This window comes from Palaemon carinicauda, chromosome 22 (genome assembly GCF_036898095.1).
Source record: "Palaemon carinicauda isolate YSFRI2023 chromosome 22, ASM3689809v2, whole genome shotgun sequence".
Taxonomy (NCBI): Eukaryota; Metazoa; Arthropoda; class Malacostraca; order Decapoda; family Palaemonidae; genus Palaemon; species Palaemon carinicauda.
The window spans coordinates 36,261,998-36,283,453 of NC_090746.1; the positions used below are offsets into that span (position 1 = coordinate 36,261,998).

Genomic DNA, 21,456 nt, shown 5'->3' on the forward strand with positions numbered 1-21,456 from the left:
CCAGAACATTTTCATTTGTGCATGAAGGACTAAGAAGAAAATAACTAGAAACACCATTTCTTTCTGGCTATGTGAAACATTATTAGAGTGCTGGACAGGATAACAAATGACCTGGGACAACCACCATAGGCATGCACTAACGAAGTCAGAGGAGTTGTTGTAATGCTAGTCTTTCGGAAGAACCTGTCAATGAACTACGTCCTTAAGGCAGTTTGGAAACATCAGATGGCCTTCATGGCCTACTATTTATGAGAATGGATCCAGAAGTCACTCGACACGTTCTCCCTTTGACCTGTGATAACTGTTCGATAGTTGGTGTAATATACTGTACCTAGCTCCCTCACAGTACGAGAAGCATCTCGTCTAAGATAACGGTCGTGTCAGCCTGAGTGAGAGTAAGAAGATCTATCCCAGTTTTCCTCTTCTCCTTCCCCATCATGAAGTTCAGTGGTTGAACTGTTAAGTTGCTGGAATGAAGTTTATGCAGGTAAAACATCTTACCTGGTAATTATTCTCTAAACATTTAGAAGTGCTTTTCCTCACCCTGTGATGAGGTTGAGGATGGATAGTAATGTGAACCCATTAATTTACTGAGCCTTACATTACAGACACAATACTCTTGACCACCTATCTATGACAGTACCTTTACCCTATCCTCAGATACTCAAGTGATAGGAAGTGGATTGGAGTCGAGATTCTTGCTTCTCATAAAGGCCCAGTGTTAGACATACCAGGATTTCAAAGCAGCCAGTTTGATTATAAGAACTTCCTCCCTCATATAACTAAGTCTCCTATTAAAGGATAAAGGTGTATTTTTCATAACTAAGCAAACCTGAGTCCTCCAAGTTATACTTCCTGTCTCACTTACCCCACAAATTCTAGGTGAAGGTCAAAGTGGCTTCTCAGTGAGCTGAAAAGGGGGTAGGGCTCCCCATCTAGCTGTCAGTAACTAACAACCCCTCGTTAGGCATTTTAACAGCCGTTTCCAGCTTTTCTGAAATAATTCTCCTGATAAAGGAGTCAGGTTTGTATAGTTGGGAAAAATTTGTCATATTTCATAGCTTTCATCATTCATTTCTTGCTTTAGTAGGTAGCCAGTTAATCTCATTTTGGATAGGTGTGCACTTTAGTATGTTGGGATTTATTCATTATGAGCCAAGTTCTACCTTATTACATAGATATGGTAACTTCTTCAGTAAGTAATTTTATATATCATAACAACATTCAACCCGTAGGGGGTTAGTGCCAAGCACTGTCAGCTTTACTTGAAAGATCTCTTCACTATATTTTTTACCCCTAGCTGCACTCCCTTTTTAGCCTTCAGTTATCCATTCCAGATTTCCTTTTTGCTATCTTGCTATATATCTTAACTTTTACTTCATACTGTTATTGGGGGGTTTCCCCCAGCTGCACGTGTGTGATGAATGGCTTTCCAAGCCCCATTTTTAGACCTTATGGACCAAATTTATAAATCCAATCCATTATGGCTTTCAGGCATTCTTGGTACACCCATGTTTTAAAAATTTCCTCAAACTAATTATCATTGATAGTTCTTCTTAGGAGAGTTTTGTTGATGGAGGAATATAGTAGACTTCTGAAGTTCTTTTACTTAAACATTACTTATGTTTATTGAGGCTAATAGTTCTTTTTACTATAAATTACCATTCATTTTGTTGTTTGACAACTGCTGGTGTACAGTACAGCATATGTTTTTTTTTCTCTTAGTAATATTGACATCTGAAACCCCGTATAATTATTTTGACTGAAGAGGAAAGTTCAATATATTACTGGATAGTTTCTCTAATTAACAATAAATGCTATTTTTTCTGTTTTAGAAGCACTATTACTGGCCAGTAGGGTTTTCTATGAAATGTAACATTGATACAAATAAATGTTCTGGTAACCTTCAAGATACATCATCATTTTGAATTATTAAAATTTAGTGATTGAAAGATTGTTAGTTATTGATACCACTGGTACAATGGACAGACATAACTGGAAAATTTTACTGAAATAAAAGTTACAAAAGTTGCCTTGTCCAATATACTTAAATAGGCCTATTATATACTGTACTGGTGGGGGGGGGGGTTAGATGGACTATGGACTAGCTAGTGTCTTTCACTTTCTCAGGTTAGGTTAAGAGCCAAATGGTAAACAGAGTTAAAACTCAACATCTGGAGTTACCCCTACAAAAGGAAAAACATATGAAACAAATTTAAAAGTAGAGTATGAAGTAATTATAAGATTTATGAAGTAAAATGATCCAAGATATAGGGAAGGAAACCAAAATTATAAAATGATTTTAAGGATAGAAGAGAAGAGAGCAAAAAATAGCATAACAGTGAATTAAAACAGTTTAGAAAACATATATACTGATATGTGTATATATATCGGTACATATATGTGTGTGTGTTTGAGTCTAATATTGCATGATTATATTAAAGTATAAAAACAAAACAGAATTGACTCCCCCGCCAAAAAAAAAAAGAAAAAAAAAACTTTTGATAAAAACATTCAACCCTGAACACTGGGAAGTGTAGAAATATATCAGGTTACTTTTGTATATATGTACGCTACACTTTACTAGTAGGAAATAGTGACATTAAGATTAGAATTTGGGATGGCTTAATTTCCTTATTTAGGTATGATATGGGTTAAGGTAGTGGTTTTCTTCATTCATTATGACTGCACACCTGGACTGACCACTGTAAGGATGGTGGAGGGACGGATAATGAATCAAGTGAGGAAAGTGTAGGTTTAATTAAGGTAGGCGGTATGTCAGTCAAGTGTCTGTATGACACATTGGAATTCTTAGACAAGCATTATAGAGGGTGTTGAAATTTGTGATATTTTTTGGTGATAGAAGAGTAGTGTATTAGAATTTATAGAACTAGGTCTGATAAAAGTTTGTGTACTCTCCATGACTGTGATATATATATATATATATATATATATATATATATATATATATATATATATATATATATATATATATATATATATATATATATATATATATATATATATATATATATATATATATATATATATATATATATATATATATATATATATATATATATATATAGGGATGGATTGTTGTGAGAAGTCAGAGAAAGGAAACTGGAAATTTATGCTAACCTTTGAGATTAGAGAGCAAATCATCAATACTGTTAAGAAAGATTGCAGTTGATAAATGATACAGTAGTGATTGAAGATTGTGAAGAGAACCTGTAAAGGTAAAAGAAAATATTTGCGAGACTAAGAAATTTGAGTAATTTTCAGCAAGAGTAAAATCATGAGGTGTACAAAATTAGGACGGGAATGCAATATGTGTGGAAGTAGATGCTAGATGGATTGAACTGATTGATTTGTGTGGTTAATTTAGAATAAACTAGGTAAATATTGGAAGAGAAAATAGTTTTTACATAATATATTAAATGAGGAAAGTAGTAGAATGCATGCAATACAGTATATTTGAAGTATTCATGCAAACCAAAGGTGGGAATGAATAAGGAAATGTTGAGTAAGTTCATTTTGGAAGTGAAGTTAGTTGAATTTAAGAAATAGATAAAAAATCGAAATATTAAAGAGAAAATGTTCACTTCGTTTATGTATAGTGAGAAGAATTGAAATTACTAAACTGTAAAGTAATATAGAAACGGAAATAAATATTGCAGTTGAAAAGATGAATGAGAGTATTTTGAAACTGGTTGTGTCTTATGGAATCAATGGAGGACAATAGTTTGGTTAGAAGTTTATGAATTGGAATTGTTGTAAGGCTGTATGATAGGGCAACCTAGATGTGCTGGATAGTTAGCACGAACCAGGATTTGTAAGGAAAGGTCTTGAATATAAAAAAGTGTAGGATTTTGTACAAAATCATGGTGAAGTGCAGTGTGTGAAAGTCTGTGTAAGTGTATGAAAAGACTTGGAGTTTGGTTGATTTCTGCTGTGATCTTCCACTATTCGTCATTTTAGATGCTAATTTGTCAAAAGCTTTTGCGATATTCTTTTACTGGAACCACCCTCTGCTAGGAAAGATGGCAATGATGTAGAATCACACTCGTAGACCATTGAATTGTTCCTAGCCTAAATGGGTATAATTGGGTGTAAATGGGTATTAGGATTTCCTAGGGCCAATGAAGGGGATTTGAAGACTTGAGAAGACCACAGGGGTGAACTTACTCTAATAGCGTTACCCCCTCTAAAGGGAAAAGTGTGTCTTTTGTAAGAAGAAAAATGTTATACATACATAAGCCGATAAAAGTAGACACTAGAGAGAGATATACTGTAAGTTGCATGATTCCAATTCTTTTCAGTTGCTTATTCCTTAGGGCCAGTGGAAATTCTCGTTGGAAAGCATATTGCATGTGGTGTACTCGCCATGTAAAATTGTTCCTATTTCTAAAGGTGTTTCTCTCTTTTGGCTTATATTTAAAAAAAAAAAATGTCAATTGTATTAAAGGTAAACGTGCTATGGTGTAGGTAATTTTTTTCGAGTGGAAATTAATGTTTATTCTGATTAAGACATGACAGTATCATTCTCAAATTTAATGTTCAGTGTAATGAAAATATAAGTGTTACTGCATTTATTAAAAACAGCACTTTAAAGAAAACAAGTTGCTCCCTACGTGACGAACATGAAATTAGTATTTTTTCCCGTTAGTAGTTGACGCTCTTGAGGTAGTCGGCAAGAGCTTCCACGGTAGCTGCACACTGTCCTGGTTGAATAGGTTCGTCGTACTTGGCTATTATGATAGCTGTGTTTGTTTTTGCTACGTGAATTCCTTGACTGCCTTTCCTGGCCCTCAGCACACTTTCATTTCCGCTTAAGAATATATACCTTTCGCCTGCACACGTTACCCCTGCAATACGAGATGTCAAGGATAGTTAGAAGTTAGTCTTTAAGCTTGCCTGTATTGCACGTACACAATCTTGTATGATCTATTCAAACTATTTCTCTGATGAACACGTAACATGGTTATACAGTATATACATTTTCTTGAAGAAACTCATCTTTGTTTTTCAGACAAGCATTGTTCCATATAAAATTTAATACTATTTAATTATTCTTACAAGTAGTTTTACTCAACACTACTTTAGGGAAATGTACGCGTCAGGAACAAAAACATTGTGTCAATAAAAAGAGTGAAAAGGTACCTACCGCTTTGATGAAATCCCGAGGGATTCGTGAAACCAGTAGCAATGGCTTTGCATTCTTGTTCAGTTACACCCCAGCCTTCCGAAATCGCCCAGATAGAGCCGTCTAAGCCAGCGATTGCTCCTTGAGAAACATTACCAGTGCCGGTTAATTGCTTTGAGACATAGTCATTCCAAGTCAACATCTGCAAAAAAATAGTTAAAATGAAGAAGAACCATTAACATCCTATATATATATATATATATATATATATATATATATATATATATATATATATATATATATATATATATGTGTGTGTGTGTGTGTGTTGCACAAATATTTTATACTGCGTCATCCTCACTGAGATTTATTCAGGGTTTTTATTTTCATGTACGACAGTAGACTATAACAGGAGTTTGCTCCACAGTCATTTACTCTGTCCTCTTTGTCTGTATTCTCATGTTTCTGCTGTAAATGATGATCATTCTCATTATTGAGATGGATCTTGTTGGTCCTGTACCTGGTATACTGTAGTTTATTTACATTGAAAACGAGCAATTTAGTTTGAATTGAATGATGCGTTGCTGTTGTTTATGTGAAGAATAAGTCGATTGTTACTCTAAATTTTGGACAATTATTAAACATTATCTACAGCTGCTTGGTCATTATTCTGCAATGATGTCAGATCCTGTATTCATTTTCAATAGTTCTGCATATAGGAGAAAGGTTGAAGAAAGATAACCCGGACTAATAATGATGATTATAGTATTTAAGAGTAGATCAACAAGATTCACTACCAATGAATCCAATGTAAAAGCTCAAAGATTTGATTATGAAACTTGAGTGAGCTCACAGAAGGTAGAAATAATATTTCCTATGAAGCCTTAAATGTTTAAAAGTATAACGTGTGGGAAATGTTTCAGAAAATTATTTCCTGCGAAGGGAGTCTTTACTTATTCGGGACATTTTGTATCATTCAGTAAAAAGTAATCACTCCGCAGTTTGAAGTGGAAATGGTTAGTTTTGGTTGTAATTTACTACACTGTTCTAATAAAGTAGGCTGTGAGGATGTTTCCTTTTGAGTGAATGAGATCGACGTGTAAAAGTGCTTCAGTACAATTTTTAAGAAAGCCTTGTTATGCTGGTAAAGATTATTCACAGCTTAATTACTAAAGTTCAGTCATCGATGGATCATCGAGGAAAATTAGACGAGTATTATTATTATTGTTATTAATAGCTAAGCTACAACCCTAGTTGGAAAAGCAGGATGCTGGAAGCCCAGGGGCTCCAACAGGGAAAATAGTCCAGTGAGGGCTAAAACAAGGAAAAATAAAATATTTCAAGAACACTAACAACAAAATAAAAATTTTATATCCAAATCCTCACAACAAACATAAATTTTATATATATATATATATATATATATATATATATATATATATATATATATATATATATATATATATATAATTTTGTTGTTAAATTAGGGTAACCATCCCTTCAAGAATGTAAATCACGGATCGCAAGTTGCATTTTCGACACTATTTATTTAATTTTGTTTCTAATCCGGCTAAATTTTAGCTTAAGATCGTACGCTGTAGATCATCAATATTGATAGTCCAGTAGCCTATATGGTTCACGTTTAGGTTATGTTTTTTTTTTCACATATCAAATTGAATACTTTTGTCACCATTTATTGTTTTCATACGTATACTAGTCCGGAAAATTGGATGCTGTAGGCGATGGTCCGCAGTAACAAAAGTGTCCTGAAAAGTCGGTAGTTTACAAAGCAGATGTTTTACCATAAAATTAACTTGTAACTCGGTAAAAACAAGCAATTCTGAGCATAGATTAGAAAATAAAAGGGCAGTTTTAAGAGTCTTAAAAAATCTATATGATTTCTTGGTTTGCAGTAACAAACATTCTGGCCTAGAATAAGGTAATTTTAAAGGCTTCCAATAAAATGTTTAATGGAATAAAAATTGCCCTAATCTCAACACAAGCTTTTGAAAGCAAATGTTCTCAGGAAAAAAAAAAGAAGAAATTGTAATGGTATGCATCATTTTAAATCTCGTGGATTAGGCGAAACGGTTAATTTTGTGCAAATTTACTAGAAAGTTCCATGAATTTTGTATTTAGAGGCAATGGAAAGGTCCTTATTTAACAAATAAATAGATACGTGATCTGAACTTGTATTTTTAATGTCATTATTACTCGAGCAATACGAACGTACCATTAACTTGCAAAAGTCAACTTCATAAGAGAATTTTCATATTAAAAAAAAAAACAGAATCACAGTTAACTAAAGTTAAAGCAGGAAATGGGCGAGTAGTGCATAGAAAAACAAGAATTGAACATAAAAACCAAGGCAATGGTGTATTTCGCCACGCAAAATGTGTCGTAATTATTAATACCCCGAACTTCGAACTTTCGTCAATTTTAAAATAGAGGGTATAAAAGGCTCAGAGTGTTTGGTGCTACGGTATATCCCTAAGAATACTTTAATTGAACTAATATAGAATACTAGTGTATGCGAACCCTTAAAATTGTGGCTAAGTATTTTAATAGATAGGCACCCACACAATCTCACATATTCAATCCTTTCCTAACTACAACATGGCAGTTGTGGTTTCCGATTGTAGCTCTCGGGTACCCCCTCTCACCAGTGAATTACTAATCCCTCTCCCCCTACCCGGGGGGACAGGGAGAGACCGATTAGTTATACGTCTGACAATGTGTGTATATATATATATATATATATATATATATATATATATATATATATATATATATATATGTATATATTATTTTGGGGGATGAGGACTTTGTAATTAGTCTGAAAGGTAAATTATATGCTCTGGACAAGTATAAGAATGAACGCTGGAAAGATGATGGGAAACTATGTCAGAACACGGTATAATTAAACAAATATCAGTATTGTTAGCGCGTTTTATGAATTCCTTAACTATCGGGCCTGTAAAATGTTAAAAGGTCAAACACCCATAATGTTTTAGGAGGCATTTGCGAATAATTTCTTCTATACTATTTATGAGATAGGTATCTTCGTCGTTGATAAGCTTTGCTGTTATGTCATGTCGGTGTAAACCCATCTAGAAGTTCAAAATGTTAAAGACCTAAATGAATAATGATGCATGGGATTCGCCAAGAAATGTAATGGGAGCGAGAAATCCATCTATAGGTCTGAGAAATAGGTGAAAAGGAACGTGTCAAGAGTACCGTAGAAATAGAAAAAGAATTTAACAGTATTATTATAAGAAACGAATTATAAAAAGAAAAACTGGCGAGACCTTTTAAGATCGACTAAAGTTGTATGTACCTTCTTAACTCTAATATAACATTACATAATTTGGTTCAGTACAAAGTCATGGGAAGAAAATACTAGTTTTGATATTGTAGTAACGTAAATATAACGAAGTAATATCCAGGTGTTTATGAAATGTCAAGTACCATATGGGAAACCATTAGGACATCAATATTTTTCAGAAAAGTAATGATGCATTAAATTTGCAATCGGTTACAATATTCGTCATACTCTCAAGTTTAACTTCACCTGTACAGTTTGTTTGGATATGTAGCTATAGTGCTTTTAATGCAGTTTGAAAAGCATTTCGACGGCAGTGCTTTGTTCCAAATTAGAACACCGGGAATTTTTTTTTCAAATGGTATGAAAGTGTAACTTTTTGTGCGCCGAAAATGTCATCCTATAAAATCAGAGCATTGTTGTATTCTCATAATTTTGATGCCAGTGAAACATAAGTTTAGCGCAACTTTTTAAAGAATGAATGAAAATTCAAACGGAATGCCTTAAGGTAAATTTCAATGGAACTTTGTTGTTACCACACAGTTAGTATGATAAAATGTACAGTGGAGGCGCATGACAAAGATAGGGAATGTCTATCTACTAAGAAAGAAATTGTACTAAAGATAAGGATACTCTGCTTATGCTAGCCAAATTTATAGCAGTGACATGATCGAAATGACCACCGGTCGTCATGGGAATTACAATAGTAAAGCATTGGCTGTTGGAATGCCTTCTTCTGGAAGATCGATTGCATGCAGAAGCGAACTCCAAGGAAGATTACAAAAGAAAAAAATCAAATGATTGATCTTCGAAATTAAGTCAACCTTTTTCACGAAGATCGTTTACTTCTAAATCAATTTATAGATTGATTATCTTTTACTTTTGAGAAAACTGCTTTGAGGACATGATTCATGTAGTTTTATCATGTTGATTAGATAAGATGTATTAGATAACATGATTGCCTCTTGTTACATGAATTGTTCAAATTTATTAGGTTCGTTTTTTACTAAAATGGTCGTTCTTAATGTGTTTGTTATAACTAGAACATTTATATACAATGCAGTACAATTCGAACTCGCCAACTACTTTTAGAAACTATGGGGGTGTTGGTGCATTTGAACCTTTGTTAATGAAATTGAACATTTAGGTGAAAGAACAGGTTGAACGTGTTAAATCGAGTGAAGAGCCAATTGTATCCCCACATCACGTTCATCCACGATGTCATTTTGCTAATTATATGTAAAATATGTCCCGTTTTGCGTGGTATATGAATTGATATAGCGACCATTCATAAGTCCCATAACAATGTCTTAAGAATCTTCAGACAAGGGTTGAATGGTGACCTTTTGTGGAGATACAGGTAGCTTATGATTCTATTAAGATCACATAAGTCCAGCTACTCTAGGTACTTTTAAAGCCATGAATCCTGCGTAATTCTAGAAGACCTCAGAAAGTGCTTTCAACATACGGGGCAGACGTTGCCAACATAATTTTTCAGCACATGACTAAATTTACCATGGCTAAACGCCTACGTGATGGAAGAAAATACAGTAGATATCCGTGTTCACCGAGAAGCCTCGGAGTTTGAGAAAAAAAAGGCCATGTTGGAAAAAAGGATTTTTTTCAATTGTTATACAAGACGCCGTTTGAGACAGACATTGTCCAGATCTGCTGTCAACAGTTTGCGGAAAAGGTAGATTGAAACATTGGAGACATCATCTATGGTTTTTTGAGGTCATAAGTGACAATGAAGATAAAAAGTCTAGAGATGAAATAACCACAAGAGAGCTGGTTCGGCAAACAAAATGGAAAATTGTGAAACTCTTAACACTACGAATGTAATTTTTAAAATCTTTATCATTTTATTTTATCACCTGGTTTTTGCACGTTTGCCACCAGGTTCACAATTTCACCTTCATTTTTCAATGACCTCTATAAATCTTCTTGAAGAGATTTACTTCTGCCTGTTCTTTAACGTTTCTACGAAAATGCATAAGGCTCACATTATTGAAATTGGTAATTACTCGCCAGGTGAAGACTTTTTCGGGGTGTTCCTTTCCAATAAAGTTAGAGAGCTTATGATAATAGCCTAAGGACCATATTTAGCTCATACATTTATACAGAATAAAAGAATAGAGGCGTTAGTTAATGAGAAGGAATCAGTCCAGAATGATGAACTTTGGCTAACAAAGCTGTTTGAAAAGCCCTGCAAAGGCTTAAGAAATTATAGTGTTGGCTTATTCGGAATTCCTAGTTTTGTCACTGTATTATCAAGAGATAAAGTAGATATATAGTATGACTCATAGTTCGTAAGTACCATTAATCACTGCACATAACTTACATCACCCATGTAAGGTATGTGCAGTGATGTGTGGGTGGCCCTCTTTTCACATTTTAAGGTCTTAGTCTTTTCAAAGATAGACATATATATATATATATATATATATATATATATATATATATATATATATATATGTGTGTGTGTGTGTGTGTGTGTGTGTGTTTGTTTGTTTGTTTGTTTGTGCGCGCGCACATGCGGGCGCATTTTAGGCACTCGTTCTCTTGGGCTATGTTCGTTAAATGCTAAAGCACTTGTGACATCAACACTTTTCAATGTTTGTATCTTGCTTTCGGGACGAGTTTCAAGAGGAATGCGTACTTCATTACTGTACTGCTTCCTGTATTCGTCTTTTGTAAACAGCTGTTTGTATGAATGCACTGCCTTTATATAAGGAATAAGATTTCTTCGTAATGATGCCACGAGGAAAGCTATTAATTATTGACTAAAACATCTTCCAGCAAAATCTAGATAAATGGGGTTGTACAGTAACGAATTCCATTACCTTGAAGACTCCATCCTCGAAGACAAAGACATATAAAAACTAGACAAGTTTTGTCTTGTAATAATTGATGGCACAAGAGGACCTGGTGATGCACCCATATCGTGTGAGGGGAAAGGGTCAAAGTACTTCACACGCTTTCGGTGAGGAGAAGCTTTCCTCAAACGACAAATTGAAGGCAAAATAGAATACTTAAAACTGAGTGGGAGTTTTAAGCATGGGGGAAATACAGATACGGTTGGACACAGGAATTCTTGGTACACCTGACTGAGGAAGTGCACCTAGCCACGCCCTTACCTGCGTGACTAGTTCCTTTGTTTAGCCCAGCCCGCCACCTCTGTCAGCCCTCATTACAAATCCTTTTGGGTACTCGCCGCAAAGTAAGGTTGTGACAGGGTTAACTTGGCTAAAAAACACAATCTTTCTGTTTCTCAGTATTTCCTAAGGTAGTGATGTTGCGAAGCCCTCACCCTTAGTATGGACCCAATAGATGCTTATGCTCGTTTCCAGCTGGTTGAGGGGTTAGGCTGGGAGCGATAAGCTAACCCATCAAATAAGAACTGAATTGTGAACTGCTCTGTTCATGTGGCCACTTTAACTTATTGCAGCTTTTAAAGAGGAGCTGAGGAGCATTTTAAAATTACCCTCAGCATTTGATGGGTTCCGAAAAAGGAAATCGTCTTAAAATCATAGTTGTGTATATATATATATATATATATATATATATATATATATATATATATATATATATATATATATATATATATATATATATATGATATATGTTCTGTGTTCATGTAGATAAAGCGATATAATTCAAACGTTCAGTTTACAAAATCTGTAACTTTCAGCAAACTCAAATTTTAAATATGTATTCAAGAGACTAAGACGTCAATATTTTCTGGAATCAAACTTAGAAAGTGGTGGCCTCATACATTGACAAGAGAAAGAGGTATAATGTTCGAAGGCAATGCCTAAAATCTTGGCTTTGTTACATGTAAATAACAGCGACCAAAAGTGGTTACAGATAAAGTAAAGAAGTCTTAAAGATCTGCCGTTGATGAGACTAACTGCATTTGATTTGCGTCCAACCAGTAACTTTGGGAGAGTTTGAAAAGTTAAAGAGAACAAAGTCATTGCCTGCTGTATTGTACATGGGTAATGTTCAACCGGTCAAGAAGTTGCGTAGGAGGAGTTACAAGTGACTTTTTAAACTTCTTCCAGTAACACCACCAAAGTCTAATAAAGGGTAATTGGAGCATCCCTTCTATCCCAAGCTGCGCCCATTGTTTTGCCTTCTACTTTACCCTTTTATGATTCCCGTTTTTTTTTTTTTAATTTATAGTGCAACTTTGGTATTTCCCCATTTTCCCTCTGGCGAATATGAACTTTTATATGACATTTGCAATTCGATAAGTAGCTTGTTTATAATGGGCATTTTCTTGAAAGCCTTTTTGTAAACCTGATATTCTGCAGATAAATATTCTCAACATCATTGCAAATTTAGCCAACGACATACCGAATATTCGATGAGTGGTTGGAATATAGAGATATCGCGATTTCTAGAATCATTTACTTTTGAGTTGTCATGAAAAGCTGGATATTTAAAGATGGGAACTTACTATAAACTATAACTTCCGAGATATATTGCTTATAATAGAGAAAAAAGTAGAGGATTCAACACTGAGTTGCAAGATATACAGAGCTTCAAATATAACAAATTTAGGGTGTGTGTGTGTGTTAAGATTGTCTTACCTTGTGTAAGACACGGGCTAGTTAGGGGAAAGAATGATTTGTGATCTTGATCTTCCGCCATACACAGTGAAAAGCCATGAAAATATAGACATGGGTTTCCTTTGTACCTAAGAGATAGTGATTATATAGGTAAATTAGACTCACTAGAGTAATCAGATTTCAGATCTCCGTCAATTAATATGGCCAACATTTACCTCAAGTCTACGGATATCGCCTACCACTTTTCATATACTGCTCTTACAGTTGAGTAGAGGGTGAAAATTGCAGTGTTAATCCAGAATCGTGATCTTGATCCGACACCTCCAAAATTTTGTGGTTTCTTCCGATACATAATGTCTATCCATTGTTAAAATTTGGTGAAAATCCAATGTGTCAATTTGTTTAGACGTACTTTTAAGATTGTGAAAAATTAAATCCGGATCCGGTACCATATCAGCTCCAATAGTTAATGAAGTCGTCCATGGGCTGAAATCTATGTGTGGTGAAAATTTCGTAAAAATCCGTCTGTTGGTTTTAACGTTATCTTTAAAATGGCAAAAAATCTAGAATCCGGATCCGGATCATCTCCAAAATTTAATGGGGTCGTCCATGACGTAAGATCTATATCTGTGGTGAGAATTTCTTCCAACTCTGTCGAGTAGCTTTGACGTAATCCTGTCCACAGACACAAAAATAGTTAAATTGACTCGAAAATATAGCATCCTTGGCGGAGGTAACAATTGGTCGTGCTTCATGGGAGACGTGCATAGTGCATGCGAACAAAAGGAAGATGATTGGATATCGATGTATAAACAACATCGAGAAACTATCAATTAACTGGAGCGGAAGAGAATGGGAAATTTAATGGCATTGTCTGAAGTCGATATCACACACTTTAAACCGACATTCCGCAGATAATGTAGTTTAGTTATTGTTACAATGGACGTAGCTGGAATGTTTTATTTTGCGAGTCATTCAGATATCTACCCAAGTAATGCACTCAACGCCATCGTCTCCAAAATATACTTAGTTTGTATATTTTAATAACTCGTGATTATTTTTTATAATCGTCTTAAATGTACATGATACTAGGATTTGTTTCTATTTTGTCTCCCCAGGCAAATGATCAAGAACGTCCTATTGAATATATTAAAACAGGTGTCTAAAATCTTGAGTATATTTTTTGGGGGGAAAATGATGGATGGTTTGTTAACTTTTAGCAAAATGACGGTTCATCACTCACTCGATTTTTTTCCCGGTGCCATTATCATATTTCATTGAAGACAGGAAGGTTCCATAAGATAGTGAAAAAGACTATATCCCTTGATATATGTGCTGAACTATAATTAATTCTTTGTCCACGTTACATAGGATATTCTTTTAATTAGGACCAACCTTTGTATTCAGAAATCTATCGAATAGTAAGTAACAGACGTTAATTATATCAAATACGATGTAAGATATTTTCCTCCACATTACAGATTTATTATTGCAAAGAAAATGAAACTCTTACCCAACTTATGTCTGCTATTCTTTCGTAAATTGTTGGAAGAAAACATTTGATTAGTTTCGGCGAATTTAGACTTGTTATCACTGACTTCCGTTGCGCAACTTCTTGATGTTATGTCGCGAAATTCCAATTCGACATTATTCTACGTTTCCAGAAGGTCGACAGTGAAAAGTTTAAGAAACAAAGAATCGATGCCTTGAAAACTACGTCTCTCTCTCTCTCTCTCTCTCTCTCTCTCTCTCTCTCTCTCTCTCTCTCTCTCTCTCTCTTAATCCAACGTTTTTCTATTGACGTGAACTAGAAACACGAGGTTATCAGAGCTTCGTCAAATTGTAATCCATTTTAATGGATGAGACAACGAGTTGGTAATCCAATTGAAAGCATTCATGATGCTTACACTTCTTATTGTTAAAATAATGGAAGTACAGTGTAGATTAGATTGTCGAGTCTGATAACCTGGCATGAGAACAGCGTATGGAGACAAAGTGTAAGAAAAAATGTCTAGGCTTACATATAGAGGTGGAAATATTGATGAGGGGTGGGGAAATGAGAAATTTGGCGAAAAGAAGAAATACTAGATGTGCAGTTGTAATGCAGAAGAAAAATTATGTATAGGTATAGAGAGTCGTAAATGGGTTAATCAACCCGAGTTTAAGAAACAAGGAGGGAAGTAGTGAAATTAAAAGATGGAAATGAATAAAACGTTAAACAAAATTAAACACAGAGGTCTTTAGGTATGCAAAAGGAGTAATGCTCTTTGAAACGAAAGTAATTCTGGAACAGTGGTATGAGTAATTAAATCTGTGTTGTTTGCGGAGGGTAGAAGAAAGACATTTGAATAACAAGTGGACAGGATTGAAGACATAGGAAGAGGAAGTAATAGAAGAGTAAAACGACAGGGCTTGATTTCAGTGGAAGTGACCAGCTGTGTTTTATATTTGAAAGCAGTGATGTAAGCTGTGACTTGGACATTATTTACAAGCTGCCAGCTTGAGTTAGAATTGTGCGCCATATTTTGGTTCCTGAAACGACTGGTGATATTATATCCTAACTTTTTCAGATGGATGTACAGGAATTTGTCTCACCTAATTTGTAAATATGTGTTAATGGCTTTGCGGTGGTTGAGATGCAATGAAGAAGACAGTTTTATGAAATAAATTTGGTCAAGATGTAACAAAATTGGTAGGGGCAGAGAATATCTGACATGATTTATAAGATTATAATGGAACTCATTAGCAAAGACTTCTGATTTTAATTTCAGTATATGAAAATAGCAATGGTTGCCTTTATTATGTGTCGAGGTGGTACAAGGACTTAACCTTTGCGTTATAATGAAAAAAAACATTAAGTGAAAGTACGTGTCACAGGCCTAGTTTAATCCTGAAACTAAAACTGTTACTTCTCCCTATCCCTCTTGGGTGTGCAGTAAAGCTTCTGAAGCCAATACTTCTCACCTGCCGCATATGGGCGTCGGTAAGGTCCTAAAGAACTCCTAAGAAACTTCAGGAATTAATCAGAGGACATTTCCTTGGACATATCGTTCTTATTACACAAATCTACAAGAATTAACGGAGTTCCGAATTGCTAAAGTAAAAATAATTGATATGTTGATACAATGTTTTGCTGCTGGCATTTATTTTTGGATATTAGACTTTAAAGACTGCCTGACTCTCTCTCTCTCTCTCTCTCTCTCTCTCTCTCTCTCTCTCTCTCTCTCACACACACACAATATGGGTGTGTCCTGAAATTATGAGTAATAGGTAAAATGACCTGAATAATGTCCATATAGAATGCAGTACTTAAAAAGGCAACCCAGTGAATTCTGTTCTTAAAAAAACATTTTCTATGATTACTTCAAATTTGGTTTCCATTGTCCAAAAAGTTTACTTATTACGATGAAAATTTGGTTATTTCATCAGCAATAGCTAATATTAACTTATCTCTCATGAGACTTATTTTTCCCTTCTATCGCCTTTTTTTTCCTATTCATGCTGATCTCGCACGGTATTAATTGAAGTGTATTTAGTTGTTGAATTTGAAACAATCCGGCACGTGGTTGGCATTGCAAGTAGAGTATAATCGTTAACCGGAGGCTCTGTAAGCTTCTGTCTCTGCAAGAATTCGTTATTTGCCGATTAAGACAGACAAGAGAACTTCATTTGAATAGTTTCAATGGATGTACTTATATTTTGAAGAAATATTCATGGCGGCGCGGTTTCTGATCACCGTTGTTTATTACACTGTATCTTTTGACCATTTCTTTAAAAAAGGCCATACTGATTTTATATTCGATGTGCTGCTGAACAGATAAGATAAGCCAAGAATTATATTTACAGCTTGTACAGGGCTGATAACATTTTCATATTCTGTAAAATAGCAATTGACGATGACCAAATTATTTGAATTTGCATTGTAGATATGATGAAAATTTTGATTACTGGAAGGTGGGCAAGTAAAAAGTAATAGATATTCCAAACAGAATCATTATTTATTGAGAACTTAGTTATTTAACTTTCGCCTCGCTGAAAGTGATTCTGTAAAAGTGTAACTGTAACTTCCCTTTATCCCAATGCGAGATCACGTAAAAGTCTAGTTAAGCCTAATTGCGTCGCATTATGCATAGTTGCATTGATGTGTCATTTCCGTTTACAATTATTTTGTTTTAAATAATACGACATATTTTTTTGAAAAAAATATCTGTTAATTATAAGTAACATTTTTGTAAATAACATGTTATTGCATTAAAAGCAACATGGACTTTGATGTACTCAAGAAAATAGAATTGAATCTACTTACTTTGTGTGTATGGTGTGTAGGCTCAAGTGGAGAGCGATGAGTGGCACCACCTGTAGCTCAGAGGAAGTAGAACTGCCCTTGAAAGGCTGTTGGTTGGTGCCTCCCTCCCTCGCTGGCAGGGACACGTACCTTGGGTCTTATCACTCATTGATAAAGACACCTCGGTTACGCGTTGCTATTGATAAGTAAAACCCTCACTCGGGGAGGGGGGGGGGTGGAATGTCCGGCGCTATCTTTGCCTCTTCCTCTTTTGAGAGGTTGGTTTGAATCTTTCAAGATGAAGTAAACGTCAAGTATGTGGGTATGCGTTATTCTTTTATGTCCGAAAGAAAGTGGATAATTCAAGTCTTCTATTAATTTATTGCGGAAAAATATTTTCCCGGTTGCGTTCCACCCAAATGATACTATATAATAATAGTAAAGAGATTTCAGTTGTCCATTTTACTGAATTTCTATAAATAGCGGATAACGGATTTTCACCCAACATCTCACTGTCAGTAGTAACTTTTGAACCAAAGCCTCGCTCTCTATAACGGCTTCTAAACAAAAACCTCGCTCAATAACGGCTTCTAAACAAAAGCCTCGCTCAATAACGGTTTCTAAACTAAAGCCTCGCTCAACAACGGCTTCTAAACTAAAGCCTCATCCAGTAACAGCTATTGAACCAAAGCCTCACCCAATAACGGCTATTAAACCAAAGCCCCATTCAGTAACAGCTATTAAACCAAAACATTGCTATCAGTAGTGACTTTTAAACCAAAGTCTCGCTCAAAACCTCAAATCAATCAATCAATCTCAATAACGGCTTTTAAAACAAAGCTTTGCTCTCACTGACGGTTTTTGAATCAAACCGTAGCTCTCAATAACGGCTTCTAAACCAAAGCCTCACTCAATAACGGCTATTAAACCAAAGTGTCACCCAATAACGGCTATTAAACCTAAGGCTAGCTCAATAACGGCTGTTAAACCAAAGCCTCACTCAATAACGGATTTTAAACCAAAGCCTCGCTTTATAACGGCTTCTGAACTAAAGCCTTACTCAATAATAGCTATTAAACCAAAGCTTAACTTGATAACGACTCTAAAACCTAACCCTTACTCAATAATGGCTGTTAAACTAAAGCCTCACTCAATAACCGCTATTAAACCAAAGCCTCTCTCAATAACAGCTATTAAATCATAGTCTCACTCAATAACGGATGTTAAACCAAAGCCTCAATAACGACTTCTAAATTAAAGCCTCTCCCAATAAAGGCTATTAAACCAAAGCCTCGCCCAATATCGGTCATTAAACCAAAGCCTTACCCAATAACTACTATTAAACCAAAGCCTCACCCAATAACGGCTATTAAATCAAAGCCTCACCCAATAACGACTATTAAACCAAAGCCTCACTCAATAATGGCTTTTAAACCAAAGCCTTGCTCAATAATGGCTTCTAAACTAAAGCTTCACTCAATAATGGCTATTAAACCAAAGCCTCACTCAATAATGGCTGTTAAATCAAAGCTTCAATCAATAATGGCTATTAAACCAAAGCCTCACTCAATAATGCTTTTAAACCAAAGCCTTATTCAATAATGGCTATTAAACCAAAGCCTCGCTTTAATGGCTATTAAACCAAAGCCTCGCTTTCAATAACGTCTTTTAAACCAAAGCCTCTCTCAATAACGGCTTCTAAACAAACGCCTCTCTCAATAATGACTTTTAAACCGAACCCTCACTTAATAACGGCTTCTAAACCAAAGCCTCACTCAATAACGGCTTTTAAACCAACGCCTCGCTCAATAATGGCTTTTTAAACCAAAACCTAGCTCAATAATAGCTTCTAAACCAAAGACTCACTCAATAATGACTTCTAAACCAAAGCCTCACTCAATAACAGCTTCTAAACCAAAGCCTCATTCAATAACAGCTTCTAAACCAAAGCCTCACTCAATAATGGCTTTTAAATCAAAGCCTCATTCAATATCAGCTATTAAACCAAAGCCTTACTCTCAGTAATGGCTTTTAAACCAAAGCCTCGCTCTCCAATAACAGCTTTTAAACCAAAGCTTTGCTCTCTCTGAGGTTTTTAAACCAAAGCCTAGCTCTCAATAACGGCTTCTAAAGCAAAGCCTCTCTCAATAACGGGTTTGTAACGGAGACGTGTCTCAATATCTTTCTTTTAACCAAAGCTTGTCTCTTGGTGATAGCAGATCCTACGCATATTTTAAGTCTGTCTTGACTTTGTCTTGAACCTTTTAAGATCATTAGAAACATAAACAGTGCTTATTTCAGTTTATTCTATGCATGATAGGAAGATTTGTACATAATGTTTCTGCGAACTTAATCTCATGATTGGAAACAAAAATACTTGAACGTTCTTCTATCCTTTGGAAGTGATGAAAAGAATAGAAGATAACATTCATTACAAGGTGTGCTCAAATACTTGCTTTTGGGCAAGCCTCTTGCCCCAAAGTACGTTCAGTGACCAGAAAAGACGTTTTATGCAGTTGAAAAAGCAGTGACAGCAGAGGATGGACGTCCCCTCATCTTGGAGTTCTCTGTATTATTTACAGAAGGAAAGTTAAAGGGTGAGGTGCCAAAGGCCACTACTTTCCAGGATCTCTGGTCTCGCCCTCTCTTAATTTCATAAGTATGAAATAGCATTTGTTTTTCACGTTAAAAATTAGCGATTGAATAACTGACTCATCGTCAGTTACATGGAGGTTAGGGTTGCCGCGTCGCAAAGAATTGATTCAAGATCATCGGAATTGGTTTGTTGAAATATTCCTTCATAATATATCAGTGTAGGGGGCCGGGATTCGACAGGAAATGAAAATGTTATGTTTGTACCAAAGCATTGTTCCCGGTGGTACAATACAATATGTATATATATATATATATATATATATATATATATATATATATATATATATATATATATATAGGCATTTTTTTGTGTATAGATGTTAGATCAAATAAACCCATATATATATATATATATATATATATATATATATATATATATATGAATTTTGAGTATAAATGTTAGACCAAATAAGCCTTTATATATATATATATATATATATATATATATATATATATATATATATATATATATATATATATATATATATATATATATATATATGCCCAGTTCTTCAAAGCAAGAATTTTGTGATATGCTAAACACGTGCCATTGACCTCCCTGACTGTAATTCAGCACTCGGGCCATAAGAAGCAGTTTAACTTCTCACGGAACCCGTTTAAATAGTTATTTTTTTTCTCGATCCGCCAAGTTTTGGAATTAACTTTCATATATGTGTTTTATTTTTCCTTAGCACAATTTTGCTTTTTGGTTATGTTGTGTTCCATTACTCCCCCCTTAAAGAACTAAGTAAATTACTGCGTACCTGGGGTTAAAAGCTAAAATAATCATTTACATAATTGAAATGATAATAATGATTTAAGTTAATAAAGAATAGGAATAATTAAAATAAGGTAATAATAATTATAATGATAATAATAATTTAATAGGATAAAAGTTTGTCAGATTCATTAGCATCCGCTTTACGCAAAATAGAAATGTCCGTAAGGATAGCATTGAAGATCTATTTGAAAAAGGGAGCCATAGTATCCAGAAAGCACCAGAGTGCATGGAAGATAGAACTAAAGGCACCATGATTGTTGGGGGGTTTGACGTGCTGAGGGACGGTTTGTATGGTGTAGCGTGCATAGGGGTTCATTTGCAATGCAGCAATTAAAAGTATGGATATGGGAGTGGACATTTTGTTGTTTTCTGGCAGGCATTGATTAAACTGTTTAAAGTTTGATACTTCTCTAGGTGTGCCGTTCTTTTATTTGCTTACATAAGTTTTGCACGCATTCACACACACGCACACGCTCTCCTAACATATCTGGCAACACTGAGCATTTTTGAGGCCACTAATTCATCATATGATAATTTTAAACGTTAATTGACATGCCCAAGAACACCACACACACACACACACACACACACACACACACGTGTCCATGTATACAACAGCAGGAGCCGTTTCTAGTCTACTGCAGGACAAAGGACTCAGACATGTCCTTATGTCAGTTTTCATTATCACGCTAG

The 21,456-nt window shown here is 34.9% G+C and overlaps 2 protein-coding genes across 4 annotated transcripts in view; one reads left to right on the top strand and one right to left on the bottom strand.

The window, feature by feature from the left end:
• Positions 1 to 21,456, top strand: part of LOC137616404 (tyrosine-protein phosphatase non-receptor type 11-like) — a 284,273-nt gene that overhangs the window by 53,733 nt on the left and 209,084 nt on the right. The gene's annotated exons all lie outside the window — the stretch shown is intronic.
• Positions 4,540 to 17,507, bottom strand: LOC137616407 (profilin-like). Its single transcript, XM_068346133.1, has 3 exons — positions 17,349 to 17,507; positions 5,168 to 5,348; positions 4,540 to 4,868 (listed from the first exon to the last, which is right to left on the bottom strand). The coding sequence occupies exons 2-3, from the start codon at positions 5,346 to 5,348 to the stop codon at positions 4,666 to 4,668; spliced, it is 384 nt and encodes a 127-aa protein (XP_068202234.1). The 5' UTR covers positions 17,349 to 17,507; the 3' UTR covers positions 4,540 to 4,665.